Source organism: Aptenodytes patagonicus, chromosome 12 (assembly GCF_965638725.1).
Source record: "Aptenodytes patagonicus chromosome 12, bAptPat1.pri.cur, whole genome shotgun sequence".
NCBI lineage: Eukaryota > Metazoa > Chordata > Aves > Sphenisciformes > Spheniscidae > Aptenodytes > Aptenodytes patagonicus.
In genome coordinates, this window is record NC_134960.1 from 5,891,249 (window position 1) to 5,912,718 (window position 21,470).

General features: G+C 45.1%; 1 protein-coding gene across 3 annotated transcripts in view; it reads right to left on the bottom strand.

Annotated features, from left to right (window-relative positions):
* The window catches only part of RASGEF1C (RasGEF domain family member 1C), an 88,023-nt gene that overhangs the window by 35,879 nt on the left and 30,674 nt on the right, over positions 1 to 21,470 (bottom strand). The window contains exons 2-3 of one of the 3 annotated variants that reach the window (XM_076349826.1): positions 3,771 to 3,873; positions 421 to 603 (exon numbers count right to left, since the gene is read on the bottom strand). In XM_076349826.1, the coding sequence (XP_076205941.1) occupies positions 421 to 597 (177 nt within the window). In that variant the 5' untranslated portion in view covers positions 598 to 603; positions 3,771 to 3,873. Of the gene's footprint in view, positions 1 to 420; positions 604 to 3,770; positions 3,874 to 21,470 lie in introns of those variants that run through there. The other 2 variants (XM_076349825.1, XM_076349824.1) reach the window with 2 other exon arrangements.

Sequence of the window (21,470 nt, forward strand, 5' to 3'; positions counted from 1 at the left end):
ATGTTTTGTACATGCAGACAGACCTGGATGACTTCAGCAGCTACTGAAATTCAGCTAATTTAATGCCAGTTCAGACTTGAAGTTTTTTGCTTCAGTCTTCATCTAAACCTCTCTGGGATGCACTGCTATTTTTGAAGTGCTCTGACTGCTATATCACTAATTCATCACCACCACAGCTTTCCCCCCTCACCCCGTTCTCTTATTTAAAGGTAGTAACAACTTTGGGATCTGCTTTTTCAGGGAACAATTATAGAGCAGTGAAACAGCATTTAAAGCAATGCACCAATTTACCAAGCTTTAATTGTATGCAGCTTTTAAATTAGCCCTCTTAATTCAAAATTTAACACATTTGCACTTTTGCATAAAGTGCTGCCCCAATTCATCAAAATTAAGCTGTTTATTATACTGTGAATTGCTTACTTCAGGGTAGTAATCAGTGGTAGGTATGAGATGCTGGATTAGAGCATCCAGAGATGCTGAGGTAAGGTTTCCATCCTGGAAGATCAGTCCTCCTTGTTCATCTTCTTTCGAAGTATGTAGATGAGGGCTGAAGCCACATGGGGTAAACATACTGGTAGAACTCAGCGTTTGCGGCATGCCTTCCTACAACAGACAGAAACATCAGGGACAAGATCCATCAGATTCACAGCCACATCTGTCTTCGGGTTGATTTGAAAAACACAAGCCATTAATGAGAGCTTCCTGTTCACAAAATCAACATGATTGCTTCATTATAACCTCTTTTGTTGTTGTCATTGGCAGATCATGCCTGCGATGGGAAATACACAGGAAAATGGGACATTTTGATTTATGCTTTTGGGCCAGAAAGGGACATCAGCTGCTTCGGGCTCCGACTCTAATCAAGAGTGTCTGTGATGATCCCCTTTTTGCTACCAGCCCTGGTCAGTCCCATGTAGGAGAGGTGAGATACTTGGGACTTGAATTCAGCAGGTTCCTGAGCAGAACAGAGCTGTTTCTTTGAACCTCTGTCCGCCTGAGAATGAGGCAGGGAGAATTTAAGGTGAGAGAGGGAGAGAAAAGGGGTGCCACCCAAGGCTTGCTCAGGATGGACCTCGAGAAATTCTCTGTGGCTCCCATGGGACAGGAGAGGCATCAGAGTGAGTGAGGGGTAGCAGCAGGAGCAGAAGTCAACTGGAGGAAGATGGAAAAATGAAGGGAGTTGGAAGGAACAGAGAACGTGGGAGCTGAAGAAGAGATTAAAGAGCAACGAAAAAAGAAATGAGGGAGAGGGAGAAGGCAGATACCTGCACTATTTTTGGAGCCTGAAGTTAGTCAGTCCTAGATCTATACTTAGGCACTAAATAAATGTTTCAAAAAGATCCTGAGCACTCATCGACTTCACTAGAGATGCAGAGTCCTCAGCACCTTTGAAAAGGAGGCCAGGCAAACTTGGAGCATGTAGCCCAGTTTCAAGCTCCCTGTATTATCAGTTCTCCGGGCTCTCCAAGTTGCGTTCTAGGCTTCATCTCAATTTTGTGGCTTCCAATCAGCTTTTAATGTTTCTTCTGTTGAGCAAAGTTGGTTTGTTCCCAAATTGGTGCAGGCAGATGACAGGTTTTGCCCTGAGAGCTTTAAAGCATCTCCAGCTGCCTCTGAAATCCCCCCTAGAAGCTGCTCCGCTCTCAACAAGCGGCAGCGTTATAGGATGTGGACTGGGAAAAGGACAGTGCATGCTCACTCCCAGGTCAGCAAATATATCATCCAGAGCAAGCGACCCCTCTGTGACCTGACAATTTGCTTCTAAATTTGATTTTACTTGGTGCAAGGGAGGATGGGAAAGAGATGAAGGAAGGGAAGAGTCCTAGACGCAACCTCTACTCCTGTGAGCAGCTACAAAACATCTCCCAGGACTCCGGCTCTCCCTCCTGAGCATAACCTCTGTCTGCTGGAAGAGCAAGATCTGCACCTCACGGCCTGCTGAGCCGGCACCGACCTCCCACGTAGGAAGGCACAGGGCCACAGGCTGACACCGCCTGCCTGCCGCTACGCCTCAGCCTGTGGACTCGTCCTGCCTGCTGGTGCTCAGTCCTTATTTTTCAATATATTTCTCTGCTCTATTCTTTATCCTGTTCCATCTAGTATTCTGCCTCTTCACCATCCCATACAACTTCAAAAGCTGCCCCATGGATTTGGCTTAAAAACTTGAATTTGCGTTTCTCCCTCACGTATATCGGTAAATGTGGTGTCAGCTTTAGTTACATGCACAGTACGTTGTATTTACTCCTGCAAATACCCTTGCGTGCAAAAGCACTTCTCTGCCTGGCACAACCCATCGACTCCCCCAAGCTCAGGCTGCTGCAGCTCGCCAACTCAGAGCAACCTTGGGCCGCCAAGGATGAGAAGGGCAGTGGGCCTGTAAAGCCAGGCAGGGTGTGAAGCCCTGGGAGAGGCTGGGAGCTGGGTCCAGCACCGTGGGAGATCAGGCTTTACGAGCAAAACTTGGGTGACTTCATCCTTCAAAGGAGGCACCATTCCCCGGGAGCCAGCGGTTCGGTTACTGTGTCTCTTCTCCTTCTGGGAGGCTCACAGGGGCTGGGAGCGCGGGCTGCCTCCGGGATTTGCAATCAAACAAAAAGGAACCAAAATGTCAAAACCAACAAATTCCTGCCCTGACTGAAAAATAAAATAGATGTCAGGGATTTTAGTTTAGTTTAAAGACCAGAATATCTGAATGTCATCCCAGCCAGAATAGAAGTTGAAGTATCTAGTCTTAATGAAAGTGCAGATGTGCCTGTTAATAAGGCTCCTAGAGCAAGTAATTGCTGCTTTTTGTACGCAGCTCAGACTCTGTGTAGTAAATGGGAAAGACTGCCAAATCCTATTTGTTACTTCTAACACGCTCTACGTTACGTCTTGTTTCTATGGTAATAATCCCAAGAAGAATTGCACGTCTATATAGATCAAGAAATAAATCTCATGGACATATAGCTGTCTAGATGAGGAAAAGAAAAAGTTGAAACAGTTGTGAAGTTACAGGACACATCCTGGCTTCAGCGTAAAACAGAACTCAAAGTAATAATTTATTCAGTGCAATCCCTCACTGCCAATGCCATTTTTATTATCAAATAGAAACGTATCTAAACAGGATATTGCCTGAACTTTTGCATCTCATTACATGAGAAATCTTGCTGAAATACATAGTAATGCTTCTAAGCAAAAGTTACCTTTTTTTTTTAAACTGAATAAAAACAGCTGTAGAACTGTCACTGAGACATCTGTCTTGGGTATTGTTAAGAAATTAAATTTGACTTTTTATTATGAAGTTCCTGGTCTAATCTCAAACTTTTGGGCAAGGCCTGTGTCATATCTGAGTTGGTGCCTGGTTGCCACTTTACTTGCCACTGAAGAAGAACAGAAGGTTTTAATTTCATGCCTTTTTGCTCACTGTTGACTGACACTGTGATGTTCACAGCAGGATGAAGGCCAATTGTACAGAGACTAAAAATCTCTCGCACTACTAAGCTTGATAATAACTAACATTAGTATTTGGCAGACAGGAATTTAGGACGGGGACTTCTCTGCTCACAACACCTCATTTCTTTTTCTGTTTATGCAGTTTCCAAAGTACTCTTTTCAAAAGCACTAAATAGAAACAAGATCTTCCTTTGAAAGAGCCCAAATGTGTGATTGCCTGCAGTAGGCAGAAGACGAGGTTATGCTGTCAATCACTCGCAGAATACAGAAACAACAAGGGAAGCACTGAGAGAGGAAAACAAACAAGCAAACAACCTTAAGGAGATTTGTCTTACTGTACTGACGGTGGTTTGGATGATGGAAAAGGTAGGCGGCGTGGACAGAGCCAGACCCTTCTCCGAAGAGCACAGTGACAGGATGAGAGGCGACACCCCCAGGCTGCAGAAGGGAAATTCCAGTTGAACATAAGAGAAAATCCTCCCCTGAGCACCGCATGAAATTGGAAAAGGGACCTGGAAAGGATGTTCAATCTCCATCCTGGGAGATTTTCAAAACTCAATTAGACAAGGCCCTGAGCAACCTCTGAAGTTAGCCCTGCCTCAAGCGAGAGCTTGGACTAACAACCACGAGAGGTCCCTTCTGATTAACTTTTCTGTGATTCTAACACGTCTTTTTTAAACTGTTGCAGTATTGCCCCATTTCTGGGCTTTTTAATATAAACCATAGCAAGTAAAAATCTAGTCCAAATCATTAGATATTTGTAAAGAAGTCCATGTTGGGTGTAAAATCTTTTTCCACTTTTCCTGGAAACAACAGCCCACACGTGGTAAAAACTTCACTTGAGGACAACTTGGACTTAACCTGAAGTCAATGAGATTTAAGCATGTGAAAATTCAGCAGGTAAGTGCTTCCCTGAACTTTAGTCCAAATTCAACACACAATTGTTTTGCTGTTCCTCTCATTTCAGAAGGAAATCAGATGCCAATTTCAACCAAAATTTGCAGGGTGATACAGAGACCTCAAAAGCATCTGAGTTCCTCCACGTGTCATAAAGCTGAGCAGCTGGGTAGAGGAGAAAGACCCAAATTATTGACCTTCTGGGCAGAGAGCAGCGATGTGAGCTGACCTGCTGCTGGACTCAAGAGGACTTGTATGGAGGTGAGAGACCTTACAAATACACCACCTGAAGGAACAGCATCCACCAACATTGCTAAGTACAGGGAAATCTAATCCTGCGAGAAAAAGCCAAACCCCCCAGGTTTCACAAGTTCTGCTGCTCTTACGTGTACTTACTAAGACCTGGAAATCTCCAGCAGTAAATGTACTGGAGGGCTGGTGCCCTGACTTTGGAAGGATATACTGCCATACGCTGGTCCCAAAACCAGACTTAATGCTCGTGGGTTCAGAAGGAGCAGAGATGCTTTGCTAACAGCACACAGGGTCTTGTGGCAGCGACAAGGGTAAAATATAATGTGTGCCTTGAAGGACCGCTTTGATAAATGGTGCTCTGGAGGGAGCGCTGCTGGTGGAGGGATCTTAGTGAAGGGCAGACTTCCACACCCTGCCGTGCAAAATGACTGATGATACAGGTGGCTGCACACATACGGCATTTAAACTATCCCTGTGCTCTAAAGGACTGAGAGCTGGAGATGTGAAAATGTCTCTGCACTGGTAAAAAAAAAAAAAGAGGCAAAAAGAGGCAAAAAGAGGCAAAAAGAGGCAAAAAGAGGCAAAAAGAGGCAAAAAGAGGCAAAAAGAGGCAAAAAGAGGCAAAAAGAGGCAAAAAGAGGCAAAAAGAGGCAAAAAAGGAAAATGCAAGGGGAGACTGTTTCTGGGAATGGTTTCCATTACACAGGACCTTCCATGTGGGAGAAGGCAGGGCATGGGGCTCCTTCCTTGCCTACAGCAAAACAAGGTTATAAAATGGAAAAAACCAGGTTGGACTCAGCACTGACACCTGCACAAAGGCAACATAAAATGCTACTGAGCCACTACAGTAGCATTTTGCATTTATTTTACCAAAATGTTAAGACCACCAGCAGCGGTACAGTACAATCAATAACCCCAGCTCTGTGTAGGTGGTGCTGAGCAAGAAGGCACAAGAAAGGTCCCTCCTCAACAAGTGTTGGGGCACTTCGCAGTAAGGTGTCCTGGTGACCTTCTATCCCTAGGAATGAGGAGGACAATGCTGTCACACCGGCTCATAGTGGGCTCCTCAATGTTCTCCCAGACCTTGGGGTTGTGTGTTCAGCCAAGGATTCTCTGATTGGGAAATGCAACAGCTCAAGGAACAGCTTGTTCAACTGTGGCTTTTTTGGATGATAAAGTCAGGTTTGCTGCAACTGAGCCCATTGCCACTGCAGAGGAAATGCGCTTCTGGGGTGTTATGGTAGTAACTGGAACAGGGAATCTTCTCCTGTATTTATTTCTACCTCTATTCCTTTTTGCTGTTCTCTGTTTCATCATTCTTAGCTTTTATTGGCTATTACAAAGTCTTTTCTTTACATTCTTTTAATGTATTTCATACTTTCATAAGATTGGAAAAGAAATTAAAAAATAATGGCAATATACTGCTTTTTAATCTTTCTCCACTGGCCAGGACTGCTAAGTATTCCAACGCAGTGATGAAAATAGGCAACCCATAGACACTTCTCACTACAAATTATGTTGCTTACACAAAAGTATTTAAGGACTTGATTCACTGAGCATGAGACTGAACGATCACCAATGCTTGGGAGAAAAGCCACCCACAAACTCTGCACCTATCTACAACTGCAAGTGCCTTAAAACCTCTGGAAAAACAGTGCCCAAACCTGGAAAACTGAGCTGGGCATGGCTTAAAAAAAGGACTGCCTAACCACGCACATAACATGGGCCCACCAATCTGCAGGAAGAGAGGTTCGATGTGCTAGAGGATGGCTAACAGGCTGCCAGATCTGCCTTCCTGGTGCCAGCCAGGTGACCTGCGGCGGAGCCATGAGGGTAAATACCCCACCAGCGCTCCCCAACTCCACCACCTGCTGTTACAAACGTCCCCGTGGCAAGTACAGTTAATGCTTACGTGGACACAAAACGTTCAGGAAACATTTAATGTGTTTTTCAGCGGCTTTGATATGATAAGTGTTTTGTCCTTTTATCAAAAACTTAATCACACTGTTTACTTTTGATCTGCATTTCATCTCTGCCTTCCATCTGCTCTGCCTCTCTCAAGGGAAACGAGCTGGTACCATGTGACGAATGGAGCGGGGCTGCAGACTTATCTTCCCACCCACTTAACTTTCAGATTAACAAAATAAATAAACCCCTTCCCACTTCAGGGATGAAAGGCACAAGCTTTTGACAATCTCCCACCAGAATTACAGGAGCTAGAGAGGATGGTAAGGGATGGTGTGGAGGTTGGGGTGTCCATCTGTGCCACGAGGGAGGCTCCAGTTTCACTCGCTATCCTGACTGTGATGGTGGGCTCCTCCTTGCAAGAACTCAGGACGTGCAAGTCAGTGCTCATTTACCAGGGGATAAATCAAGGGTACGGGAGACTCAAGGTCAAGCGTAATTTGGCAAGGCACAGACTTTAACAAATATAGCTAATCCAGAATGAGCTGAACTGGTTCTTACTCCCATCTGGGAACAGAGGTGGGACACATCTCCCATCCCATCCCACCTCAATCCTGCAAAAGTCTTTATTGATCCAACTTTCACCAAAACCAGACAGTTCAAAGAAGTGAAGATGGTTCACACTAAAACATTTTGGAAAAACATCTTGGAGAATTCTTGGCCAGCTTTAGTAACGAAACCTATTATCCAACCATTGCTAGTCTCTCTACGTGACACTGGAAGAGCTTTGCTGAAGGATTTGCTCTGCTCCAAAAGCATCAGGAACTAAGGGATAGAATAGCAGAAAAAAAGAGAAAGAATCACAAGCAACCAGCACGTTCTCTAGGTGGATGTTGGCCCAAACTATCTAATGGACTGCACAGGCCTGCGGCTCAGAGCAGACATACAGATCTCTTGTCAATGTTTAGTTGCAATACCACCAAAACCAAGGCCTTGTTTGTTCTAACTCGCATATAGGTGAATCCTGCCCCAAACAAAAGTCACTACTGTGATGGACAAACAGTAGGATAGAAAACTGGAGCCAAGGGTGATCTACTTAATCATAGAGTCATAGAATCATTGAGGTTGGAAAAGACCTCTAAGATCATCGAGTCCAACCGTTGACCCAACACCACCACCCACTAAGCCATGTCCCTAAGTGCCTCATCTACTCGTCTTTTAAATACCTCCAGGGATGGGGACTCAACCACTGCCCTGGGCAGCCTGTTCCAATGTTTCACCACTCTTTCAGTAAAGACATTTTTCCTTACATCCAATCTAAACCTCCCCTGGCGCAACTTGAGGCCATTTCCTCTCGTCCTATCGCTTGTTACTTGGGAGAAGAGACCGACCCCCACCTCGCTACAACCTCCTTTCAGGTAGTTGTAGAGAGCGATGAGGTCTCCCCTCAGCCTCCTTTTCTCCAGGCTAAACAACCCCAGTTCCCTCAGCCGCTCCTCATCAGACTTGTTCTCCAGACCCCTCACCAGCCTCGTTGCCCTTCTCTGGACACGCTCCAGCACCTCAACGTCCTTCTTGTAGTGAGGGGCCCAAAACTGAACACAGTATTCGAGGTGCGGCCTCACCAGGGCCGAGTACAGGGGCACGATCACTTCCCTGCTCCTGCTGGCCACACTATTTCTGATACAGGCCAGGATGCCATTGGCCTTCTTGGCCGCCTGGGCACACTGCCGGCTCATGTTCAGCCGGCTGTCGACCAGCACCCCCAGGTCCTTTTCCGACAGGCAGCTTTCCAGCCACTCTTCCCCAAGCCTGTAGCGCTGCATGGGGTTGTTGTGGCCGAAGTGCAGGACCCAGCACTTGTCCTTGTTGAACCTCATACAATTGGCCTGGGCCCATCGATCCAGCCTGTCCAGGTCCCTCTGCAGAGCCTTCCTACCCTCGAGCAGATCAACACTCCCGCCCAACTTGGTGTCATCTGCAAACTGACTGAGGGTGCACTCAATCCCCTCATCCAGATCATCGATAAAGATATTGAACAAGACCGGCCCCAGTACTGAGCCCTGGGGAACACCGCTTGTGACCGGCCGCCAGCTGGATTTAACTCCATTCACCACAACTCTCTGGGCCCGGCCGTCCAGCCAGTTTTTTACCCAGCGCAGAGTACACCTGTCTAAGCTGTGAGCCACCAGCTTCTCTAAAATGAATTTTCTCTAATGCCACAGGAGGGAGAAGAACCAACTCCCTGTCCTATTCATTGGGCTTTGGGGTCCAAGCTATAACCAGAGTTACCACCTAGGTAGCTTGGAAAAGACTTTGGCTCCTAAACTGAGACTCAAGGAGGTAATGACTGAAGGAGCAGAAACAATTGCACTGTGGAGCAGGTTGCACAGTGCAGGCGTTTTTTGAACCCTCCCCACTGACAACGTCACAGACAGCCTGAACACACAAACTAGAGCCAGAAGGGTTTAGCTGTTCATAGATGCATTATTTGGCATGAAGACACTTTCATCAATGATGCTCCTCGTCTCTGCCACACGCTCCCTGCGGGTCAGGATACGGCACGAGTCCTTCAGCTGTTTCCCATGAAGCACTTGCTTTCTGCCCCATCCCCCGGGGATTAAACCCTGCTCCGTGCTCTCAGCCAGGACAGCACGAGACACAGTTGGGTCTCAACTGCCTCAGTACCTGCCCACCGCTGTCATACAAGCCCTAAATACCGGTGGGCTCAGCAGAAACATCAGTAACAGATGTTCATTTTTCTTTACATTACTTCAGTAATTTTCCAGCTATTCATCTTTGCAGACAAAAAAAAATTCAGAAGATAATCACGATGAGTTAAAATTCAGATTTTTCTCTATTTCTTTGGTAGGGAGGGAAGCAGAGGAAAAAGGAGAGAAAGAATTCTAATGTTTCAGAAAACAAAAGGAAAACCACCACAAAGTAATTGCTTCCAGTTGTCAAGGCCATGGTTACAAACGTTTTTTCAGCAAGAGTACCTGGCATTAACAAACTCAATGTATTTGATGCTGATATAATTAGAAAACTGGTAGCAGATGTAATTTTCTTTTCACCTTTTCAACAGGCCATAAAACATTCAATTTATAGTCCACGAAGTTGTGAGATTGCAGAAAACTCAACCTGTCAATCCCAATACCGTTGGAAATGGTTAAATGAGCAATATAATGAAGGTACACAACTTAGAAACACAAAAGAATCACAAGGGAAGAGAACCATGGGACGAGAAAGGTGGGGAAAAACACTTAACTGCAATATTCTCCAAACTCGGTAACAACGATTACATCTCAATGCGGGCTGGCTCCCTCCCCTTTCCTACCCATTCCTTGCAGCAGCCGAGGCATTTTACTGAGATTCCCATGAATGAGATTGCAAGAGCAGCAAGTGAATTTAAGGGGTTTGGGTATCTAATCAGAATTAGACGACAATTCTATTTCCTTTGATCCCACCTGGTTCTCACCTCTTACTCATCTCCCCTCCCGAATCACTTCCCTAAAGAATTCACCCCCACAGTCCTCTCATGTGGAGCCTCCTTTGGGTGTTGCAGATCAGGAGGGGAAGGAAAACTCCTGACGAATCTGAACCAGCAATGGCAAAAAGCAACCTTGGGTAAAGTAAGGGAACGGAGAGCAGAGCGGTGGAGAGCAAGAGCGGAGCTTTACAACGTGTTGTGGTGCATGGCACTCCAGAGCAGGGGAGGGGTGCGGGCCAGGAGCCTAAGGGTGCCTGGAAAGCTTTTTTCTTCTGTAAGGTTTCTTTTGGGGGTGACGGAATTCCACTAAACACCTGGTTTGGTCCAAACTGAAGTGCTCCGAACTGTCCTGGGAGTTGCTGGAGCCTGAAGTTCGGGTGAGTGCTGCTGCCCATCCCCATTCCTGGGGAGGAGGGGCAGGGCGCGGCGAAGCCCCAGCCCTCAGCACAAGGTGGGGAAGGGGATGCACTGGGAAGCTCTGACCGGGGGAGAACAGGCTACAACAGCAACTGAGCTACAGCTCCCATGGGGCACTGGGGAAGAGCCTAAAGCACAAACCCTCTTCATCCAGTTTTTCAAGGAAAAACTGAAACCAAAGTGACCTCTGCTGTAAAAAGCAGCTACAAACTCACACGCTAAGCAATTCTTGATGGGCTTCCAACTTCCCCATGAAAAAGCATTTTAATCCAAAAGAGTAATTCCAAAGATTCAGACCAGAAACTGGGCCCAGCACCTCCAAACCAGCATTTACGTTGCCCCAGAACACGCAGAGAAGCCCTCAGGTCTCCATCCTCTCCCTGCTAGCACTTGGGCGAGTCACGGAGCAAAGGCTAACGTCCAAAAAGCAGGCACAAAAACGATGCCGGCTTCTTCCTTTGCAGCAAACCTCCAAACCAGAAGAGCCCGGTGCAAGCGGCGCCTGCAGCACAACTTCATTCCCCTAAAGACACTGCAGTGTGACAGGAGAAAGATTCAACCCGAACCCCACAGAGATTACTGGGCTCTGCATCTCACGTATTTACTTGGGGCTAGAACAAGAGCTTTTATTCTCTGAGATATGCACATAGCTGCATTCAAAGCCAGGCACCAGGAGAGGCATGTGTACATCTACCAGCTGATTTTTTTCCATCGTGTCAGTGAGAATGACCACAGCTACTCTTGTACTAGAGGTTTATGAGAAATATCTTGCAGCCAAAATACTACAGTGAAAAACCAACTACGCTAACCAATTACCTCGAAATCTGACGGACATGCCTCAGAAAGAGGCCCAGTTTATAGGTAAGGAGGCATTAAATCAATTACCAGCACGATGCAAGCAAGAACAAGGTCACCTTGCTGAAGGAATATTTCTGTTTATGCTCATGTCGGAGTATTTTGTTCGACAGAGAAAAATGAAAACCTGATTATCATGAATTTGGTAGACTGGTCTGAAGTAGAATGTAAATCAGAAACAAGAAGATTTATGGCCAATTAAATTGAACTCCAATCAAAATCCCATTCAGGCAACAGTTCCCTGGGGGCTTCAATTTGTTAGTGCCACATTTTTTTTTAATAACTTTCTTTTTCATGTAACATCAGCAATAATAATAGCCCTTCGATAACAAGCAGAGCTGCAAACACGTTATTTATCTTAAAATGCCATCATTGCCTGGAATCAGAAAGCATTGAAAGCACGCACCGTAATTGCTCAGGAACAACCCCCCATAAAACTGCAATGGGCGTAAAGCTTTTTTTCTTAGGCTCAGAACAATTTCTCTTTTCATTAATCTGGTTCAAGTCTGAAGTATTTCTCCTGAGTAAGAGTGAGTCGGCATTGACCCTGGCATGAGACTGAGCACAGCCTCTGATGTCTCAGACACTTTCCCAATATTGCGCGTGCATGTGAAGTACAGGGCTGGTGGCATATCTGCGCCTCATCGTTATCAGATTTTTAGCAATATTAGAAGGAGAATGCCTACCAATATATTCCAGATGCCCTTGACAGTACTCAAATGTATGCTAAAGACAGCAGTCTGGATTTCTCTCACTTTGGGCCAGGAAATCTATTTTCTGCTCTAATGTGCCTCTCTCCCCTTACGCCTCCCCCTTCCTCCTGAGTTCCCAGTAAAACCCTTAGACAATATAAAAACCATTCTGGTGTACAGGATTTTTTTTTTTTTTTTTTTTTTTTTTTTTAAGAAAAATGTATCCTTTTTCTTTCCTTAAGGAAAAGAAGGATTTCCTTTTCCTTAAGGAAAGAAAAAGGATAAATAGAACATAAATGGAACAAGGAAAATGAGAGTGCTTAGAGTGAGAATGAATGACTGTACCTTTTGTTAAACACAGAATTGCAAAATTTGCCCCAAGTGAAGTCAGAGCTCAGCCAGGCACGGACCGAGAGGGAGATCCCGGAACAAAACCATGCAGGCAGCGTTCCCAGAAACCACTGACATCAACAGGAGCCTTTTGGCTCAGTTCAGTCGTTGCTGACGGTCCACCACTGTGACTGCCTGGAAATCAGTCAATGCTTGGATTTTCTTGCTTGGGCAGTAGAAGTGGTGAGGAGAGGAAGTTATTTAAGGATAACTAACAGTTGTCGATCTGAAGGGCTGTGCGGTTTTGTAGGGCAGTTCTGGGCTGCGGCATCATCAAACTCACACTTATAAACGAGAAAGCTGCTGCGGGAATTTTATTTAATATCTAAATACAGGGGCATGGCATCGCGACTGCCTTCAGACCTCAGCAGCCGCCTCCTCTCAGGAACAGCTTCTTCCAGGCCAAACCTGGAAGAATCAGAGCGGCTTAAAAGCAGCATGGCAGAGCCTGGCCCCTGCAACACCGACAGCCTTGCATGAGCAAGGACGCCTCTCCCCATCTAAATGAATGCTGTCTCGACTGCATGCTGTCAGAATTACAATGGAAAGCCCGTAAATAAAACAAAAACGCAGACCTCAGTCCTCCTCTCATGACATCTTGGTGAGAACAAGCCCTGACAGGAATGAAAAAACCTCCCACACTAAGGAAAGCAATTCTGCTATTTATGCAGAAGGAAGAAGGAAAGCTGTATATCAAACAAATAATTACAAGAGCAGCTTTATCAGTCCCTGCTGATTACTCGCAGCTCGGTTTGATGATTCTGCCAGCGCTCCGCAGGTTGTTCAGAGAGGTGCATGTCACAACATTTCACTCGCAGTTCTTTCATTTATTAGCACCTACTGCTACCTGTCTCTTAGTCAAAAATCTTGGCATACATTTAGAAATTGGTCTCCTGGAGTCTGTCAGGGAGGTTTAAAAACCTATAAATCATATTTTTATATATACACATACATCCTCAGACAGACTCCACACGCGAATATGAATGCATAATGATGTATTTTGGGTGTTACATATATATATGCAGTTATAGAGAGGCACACACATTTTTATACAAGTGCACCCCCCCCTCCCCAATATGTAAAGACAGCAATTCAAGTAACTTGCTTATCACTGCTCCAGTTTGGGTGGGACAACATTTCATTTGACTTTTTTTTCTTCCCATATTTGCTAAAATATTAAACGGAAGAGGGTCTAATCTTTATCTCAGAAAACATCAATGCCTTCTGAAGAGCAGCATAAGCTCTGACTGTCACCAATGTCAGTTTATCACCACTGTTAATTACACTGTATTTGAGCAAGGCTCAGTTACCAGATTAGCACAAATGTCTCTTAGATTTTTCTCTTAATTGCCACGGTCTGCAGGCATCCCTGAGATTTATGTCCCACCTGTGCTTCGGTGCGCAGTGCCGAGCCGAGGGGACAGACAACCGAGCACCCGATTTATGGTGCTCACATCCCCTTGTCCTCGACTTGCCTTCGAGAGCTGTGCACAGGATTGGGGATGCGTAAAAAGTGAGAGGTCAGAGCTGAGCCTGTCAATGATGGATCTGGCCACCCAGGCTCCCTAGCTAACTCATCCCAAACATCCCCTCAGGCCCAGGCTGGAGACGCACTGATGATGACACTCGAGCACAGGACTTCACTCCCTACCGAGGAAGAGGGACAGAGCACAGGGGGTACACCAGTGCAGCCAGCATCGTGATCCGGTCTTAGCTATAGATTTGGGTTATTTCATCCTAGCAGCCCCGGAGGGCTCCAGACTGATGAGCAGGCTCTTGTGCTGTATGGATGACATATGGACGCGTCTCCCTAAAAGAAACGAGCTCGTGAGCTTCTGGATTTCCCCTTCTGGAGCACCATCTGTGCCTGCTCCCAGTCCCACCACCCGCTACCGCGGTGTGACCCGAGGCAGCCGGGCATGTGCCGGTGCTTGCCAGCCCCGTGCTTCTCACACGAGGCGAGAAAGCAGCAACGTCATCTGTAGCTGTCCCCAAATTTAAACACATTCACGCTGGAATATGCTCAGCCCACGCAAGTTCAACCTTTGTTTGTGCAGGCAAGGAGTCTTCTGCTGACAGATTTTCTCTGGCCGCATTAAGTATTTAAAAAAAAAAAAAAAAAAAGAAAAAAGAAGAGACTGCTGACATTTAGGATAACACAGCAAGTCTGTAGCTAGAAAATAAATCCCTCAACTTCAGAAAGAGGAAATTTTATCTGCAGCCCAAGTTCTGCTGCAGCCTCTTCTCCAAGGCACCGCAGGTGAGGGTGCTGGGCCCATGCGGGTCCTGCTGGGGCTCCCGCACCCCAGGGAAGCGCCACACTCAGCCCTGACCACCTCTTCTCCAGTGGGCAAAAGGCGGGGGGGAGTCACTGCCGACCTGACTAATTGCTCATTAGCCAAAATTAACTCTGCGAGACACTTCTGTGATCACTGCTAAAAGTCTGTCATTAAAAGGGACTGCAGACGTTAGTCCTTTGCTTTCTATCCAAGTACCAGCTATGCGATGCTCTGGCTTCGGGATCAGCAATCTGCTCTCGGAGAAACATGGGAATCACCCGTGCCGAGCTGCCCGCGGTCCATCCAGCTCACCCACCTGCCTCTCATGCTGGCCACCATCGGATACATCGTAGAAAGGGGCAAGAGTGCTGCGGAGGGCAGAAATGCAATGGTTTGCTCACTACAGCAGCCTCTTTCTGCTCTCTAGTAGTTAGAGACTAGTTCATACCCTGAAGCACAAGATTTAATATCCATCCAAAACCTGCTATTGTTATTCTCAGTGCCCATACAAAATCGTAAACTTCAGGAACCAGCAAGAAGCCGCCTTCCTAGAGCTGTGGTAGGGAGCTCAGTGAGATACATGTGTGTTTGAGGATCCGACTTTAAATACCAGGGGATTAATTTTTTTCTTGGCATTGTTCCACTGATTTCTGTGGTATAAAAACCAGGGGTGAATATGGTCCAAGATATACACAAAATGAGCTAAATTCTGAACTGCGCTTGCTGACCTCATAACTCTTCAGCAGTTGAAATGTGGGTTACAAAGCCAATTTCCATAAAGGACATGTTCAGTTAACAGTGGGAGACTGTGCTGACTCGAGCTGTGTGAGCACGCTACTGAGATATTTCCCACATAATCTACATTCATTCCATATTTTTTGGAAGTGCTCCTCAAAAGATGGTGTCAAGGGTGCAAATCCTATCGATCAGAAAGATATGTGACCCGTCAGAAAGCACAGAGCTTTTTTAACTCGTTATTCTGGTGCTCTGAGAAGCCACAAACAACACGCATGGTTTTTCTTCCCCCCACCCTCCAAGGCTGCAGGGAAGCAGCTTGCTTAGCGTATAGGCAGCCCAGATGGGGACATACGCACACTCCTCCGTAGTGCTTGAAACAGAACATGCTATACAGGGACACAGTGAAAATCCCAAGTTGTGTCTATGGATAGGGCCCAGCATAAAAAGCTATATTCATTCATTCATTTTGCATATTGCTTGAGCAACAGTAAGGTTTTAAAGCAGCAACTACCATTGTTACAAAATTGTACTATTTTAATAACATAAACTACCTGACACAAAATTTGAATATACACCAGAGTTGTTACCCTGTGGCTAAATGTCTCACCCTTACTTAATTTTCTAAGACTCCAGACCTGCACAGACAGAGACATGCACAACAGGACTTTAAACAGCGTAGGGGAATTTCTGCTAAAATTATGCATGTACAGATATGCAAATATATAGGATTTGCAAAAGGAAGAGTCTAATGTCACCTGTAATCTCTCAAGTCCATAGATTTATACATGCAATTGAAGAAAACCCTTGACTTCCCACTCCGCATGGGAAATTGGATGAATCACATACTCAAATTAGGTCTGGCATCGCCACATAGCTGGGGCCAAATTCTAACCATCTTATTTCTGTTCAATGGCCCCAAACTCAACAACCCCTTGAAATCAGTGTGACTATTCAAAAAGTATGCTTCTGCTTCATGCGGATAAGGGGGAGCCACCTCTGCTCCCCAGATACATCCAATTGCTCATGTAAATATTTACAGCAACAAGGTTAGATATCGCATTTAAAAATTCAGCCTCTGGTATTTGCCAATTTTCTAGGAGTGCTAATACCAAAACCAGAAATGAATGGTCTTGAAACATTTATTCAGCTAAACTATCATTTCAGTTTGAATAATTCTAAAGGAGCTGAGCCAGCAGCCCATTTCAAACAAAGAATATTGACGGGAACGAGCAAACACTGATTTATGCTCAATTTAAGGCAGTATCTAGAAGAAACATACAACCCATTGTCAAATGGATATAAAACAAGTAGGAATATGTGCTAGGAGAGAGAGGCCTCAAAGGCTATTTTAGTACTACTTAAAATTTAAGTAATAATAGAGATTAGTGGTCAAGACATCAGCAGTATGTCCGAGACTTGCATGGATGGGTTCCCAGTGCAAAACACCCTGCACAGACCCAGTCTTTGGGAATAGGACTCAGGTTGCACTCACACAAACATTTACTGTCACAGGAGGTTGCAGAAGGATGGACACAGGACAGATGAAGATTTCATTGCTAAATGCTTTGCTGGGATGTCCCCAGCTGCAGCTACGATGGACACAGGGTATGAGAATCTGATTAAGAAACAATCTGAACTCCATAAAGGAAAAAACTGTGGAAATGAGGAACATAACAAAGCGTGCAGCATTCAGTGCAACCAAGACATGGGTTTGAATGTTGGTTTGTAAACAATACTAATTAGACCAGAAAATGTAAGAATGGCAGAGACTCACACAAGCCTTCGTCAAAGTTTTCAGCAGTACAGCTGAGGAGTTGAAACGCCATATACAAACAGCAATGTCCCTTCTCCTGGTGCACTACGACACTACGCTTTAGACGTGGTGTATGGTTATTCTGTTCTTTGGGATGGCACTTCAAGATCCAGCATGCTTTCCTTGCATTTCAAATTTTCAAATCCCCTTTTCAGCAGTCCCTGCTGTACTTTTAGATGGCACTGAAATTTCACAGTCAGTATTTCCTTAGTGACACACACAACTACTGAGAGAATCCATTTAGGAGGGAACTGGGGAGGTAACCAGCTGGAAACCCATGATGAAGGAAAGACTACTTATTACCTCCCCGAGGGAGACGGGGGAGAGTAGAAGTTAATGGAAGGATAATCAGGAACTCTTCAGGGATATCAGTTTATAGGCCAGGAGCATATATAACTGAGACTTGTTTGCATATCAAGACACTACAGGAGAAGGTGTGACAGCCAAATGCAGCTTATGAAAATACGGCTATCTGTAAAGCCGATAGCTTCTTCGCATGTGAAAACACAATCCTAACGCTCAACTTGGCAAGTGAAGGCTAAATAACATGAATATGTCTATTTTGGGCAGCCCGTACAGTGAAATCGCTTCTTATGATGTTTACAGTGTTTTCAGCAGACATGCCTGGGACTCAGAGAAACAAGCTGGGGTTTTAGGGATTTCAAGGATCCCTGCTTAAAATAGCCACAAAAATGAAATACTCGAGCTTTATAACAACATGGTGGAATTGGGTGCCTTTTAATGGTCAGTGAAGAAAATAAACAACTCAGATTGCTCAAAAACACCACATTATGCTACAAGAACAGGACAAGATGTAGTTCAGCTTTAGACAGAGCTCTGGGTATTTAAGTTCTTCGAAGAGTTTTAACAGATTAAACTATAGAGAAGCTGCAGTGTCCAAAAGCACAGCTGTAATGGCTATTTACCTACTCCGCAAACACCAAAAGCAGCGCGTGTCTACAGCCATGTCACCTCACCTGGAGACCTCCTCATATCTCAGCAGGGCTGAGAGTCCCTGTCAATACTGGCATGGGAGCCCTTTTGGGAAATATGAGGCGTTTGCCTATATCTCACTTCCTCCTGTGCTGTAATAAGCATTTTGTTCAAGTATTACATTCTAAATAGAGATATCTGTGAAGATCCCCCCTTCACACCAATACTCCGATTCACTTCCATTCTGCACGTTTAATAATCCCCCCAACTGGTCCCTGCAAGTGCCACCGCGCTTCGGCCAGATCTGTGCCCCGACCATCCTGCCAAGGCCAGCACAACACTCTCCTTCCCTTCCTGCTCTGAACTGGTTGGCACTATCGCTACAGCCTATTAAACAGTATGAAAAGGAAGGATTACTAAAAGCCTTTCATTAGGCTAAGCAATCAAACGCGGGATTTTATTATTAGAATCTGTTTTGTCGAAAGGAGGATATTGGCCAAGATGATCTCAGTCTGTTTTGTGATCATTTCAGTGAAATCTTTCATGTTGGCCAAATCCAGAAATGTGTGGGAAATTAAGTTATTTAGTCCATTATGCCTCTTTTGCCGTACTAATGACCAATATTCTTCTTTATTGTCCAGGGCATTTTTAAGTGTGCGCCTGTCTTTCATAAATGTGTAATTGCTTTCTTGTTTATAATTTTTATTAACATAGTGAGTATTTAGATGGCTACCACATATTACTTGGGGAGAAAAAAATTCCATCTTATATATGGTACAAATCACCAACATTTTCCAAGACTGTAGTCCATTTTACCAGCCAAGTCATTTCTCAGTGGGAACTTAATTCCGAAAAATCCCAAATCCTCCACTTTTAAAACATCCCTTTTCATGTTACATTGGCTCTTCATTCCACTCCACTGACACACCACACACCATGAGGAGATGGAGTCAAGAGGTGATTCAGAGCTCGGCCCATCATTATTCAATGCCCATTTCTACAAAAGCCTCCAGGGAGCTTCCAATTTCCAAGTGACCCTCCCACAAGGAAAAGTTTTGTTCCAACACCATGTCTCCATCCTCTCCAGAATCCTAGGATTTTTTTCTCTCTCTTTCACATCCACAAATCTTTGCTAATTTTCACCTTCTCTAGGCAATTCAGTGACACTTTTGATTTGCAGCTGAGTTCAGGCAGGAATTTTACCGGATGAGTAGTTTCGCTATCTGCATGCATTTCACTATCACATCGGTACTGGCTTTCTTCCAACCAGGAGACTTAGAAGAATCCTGAAGAGGTCTTTGTACTCAGACCAAGCCTTCTGCTGAGCTGTGGGCACTATCTATAAAGTGACTCTATGAAAATGACATCATTGTGTGGCAAATGTGTTCTTCCTACAGTAAATTTGTTTGGCATGCAAAGTCAAAACCGAGCTTTTTCAAATTGTCAGCATCTTGAGCTCGGTCTTGCAGCTAAATACCACGTTGTGTTCTTTCTACTTCATGTCTCGCACATCAGCAACAATACGAACTCGACAATCAAACCTGAGCTGGTGTTTTTTGTGATGACTCACAGAGCTGATTAAAATACAACTGCTCTCCCAGATCTGGGCTGGCTCAAAACAGCAGCAAATGTATCAAAGAGGTGTCTCTTAATTCCCCACCCTTTGTTCAGAAAATTAAACACACACAGAGAGGAGACAGATGCAGTAATAGAGCGTGCATTTTACCCTCGTTTGTAACCGGTCCAACTCTTCACTAATGGGGCTTAATGTAGTTGTACATTATGATTTCAGATGGGTGTCTTTACTCACACGTGTGAGTTATGCACTCCATGAGTAGCAGTAACAAAACCGTGCACTCACCAACTGAAGCACTGAGAAATAAGTCTGGAGTGAGACTGGAGTAAGTTAAAATGACATTTAGTAGCACAACAGCCACATAACCTCGAGATAGAGGCTCTTAACCCATAGCAGGCTTATTTCTAATGCTGTGTTTGTCATAGGTGACATGAAGTTATGTGCTCCCAAGACAGCAGTGACACACAAAAGAGAGACTTCAGTCTCTCTGAAGGCAAAAATATTTGTCCTTGTCACCCAGCAAAAGATGGCAACCCCAGCCCGGCGCGTGTTGTAATCACACCAGTACAGCAAAACCCAGGGGGAGGAAAATGAAAGCAGCAAAGAGGTAGCGCCTACCTTTTGAATCAATTTATCTCAGGGCATGCCTGTAGCCCTCCTCTGTGAGACACCACTGCTGTGCACTGGCAACCTCTCTAAAGCGGTGAACAAATACCAACCTCTGAAACGCCAGCCAGGCTCGTCTGTATGAACCTTGCATGTGACTCAGCGTGGGAATACATCTTCAAAAGCAAGAGTTTCAAACAGCATTCTCTTAAAAAAAAAAACCCACAAAAAACCCCAAACCTTCCAAACAAACAGTTCATTTCAAATCACTCTTTCTTCTTCCTTTCATTTTTGTTTTTAATTGCACCAGGAATGAGTTTTTTTGGACTACTATTTTAAAAGTCTAGGCCTAGAAGAAGTTCTGCCAAGTCCTAGCAAAACACAATGTAATTTTAAAATTACAGTCTGACAAACTGCTGCTTTGAGAGAACAATCATCTAAATGACTGGGCAGGCTGTCTCAAATCGCTGCTTTACATGAACTAGAGAAGGGGCCGCAAGAATTTGTAGCGGTCACTGCTCTAACTCTGTGCAGGCCCCCAATTTCAAAGACATCTGAACACCGCCGCATTGCTAATGAAAATCCCAGGGAATTGCTCTGCACTGTCCTTGCTCGGCCTGAATTTGGTTACTGCGCTGAAACATCAGGAGGGTACCAAGGCAAACCTGCTCACACCTTCTTACAACTCCAGATGGATACCACACGGCGCCATGAAATAACAATAAATCACGTCTCCCAGATATGATTAAATCCCTTTGTGTCATTTAAGTCTGAGCTGGACAGAGGACTAGAGAACATTAGACAAGAGACTGGGCACACAGGGAACAGCGGTGATCACCTAAAGGAGTTTGATGCTCTAGACAACAATCTGGATTCAAACTGGAAGTGGGACTGAAAAAGCAGTGATGGATGATCTCTGGGTCTCACCAGAGATGGGAGAATCATCTATTTGCATTCCTCCAAACCTCTCTGCAGCTTTCAGACCTGTCAACAATAAAGCACTGCCCAGCAGGAGGAAAGTAGTCCAGGATAACCCTGCGACATAGCTCTTCCAAATCAACTGGAGCGATGGGCAATGGTACCTCCACTATCAATCCCGCTCTGGAATCCCACTCAGTACCTCCTGAACCACAACATGAAGGGACATGCAGGGAGATTTGAGAAGCTGTCAAAGGGCAGAGAAGACACAGCA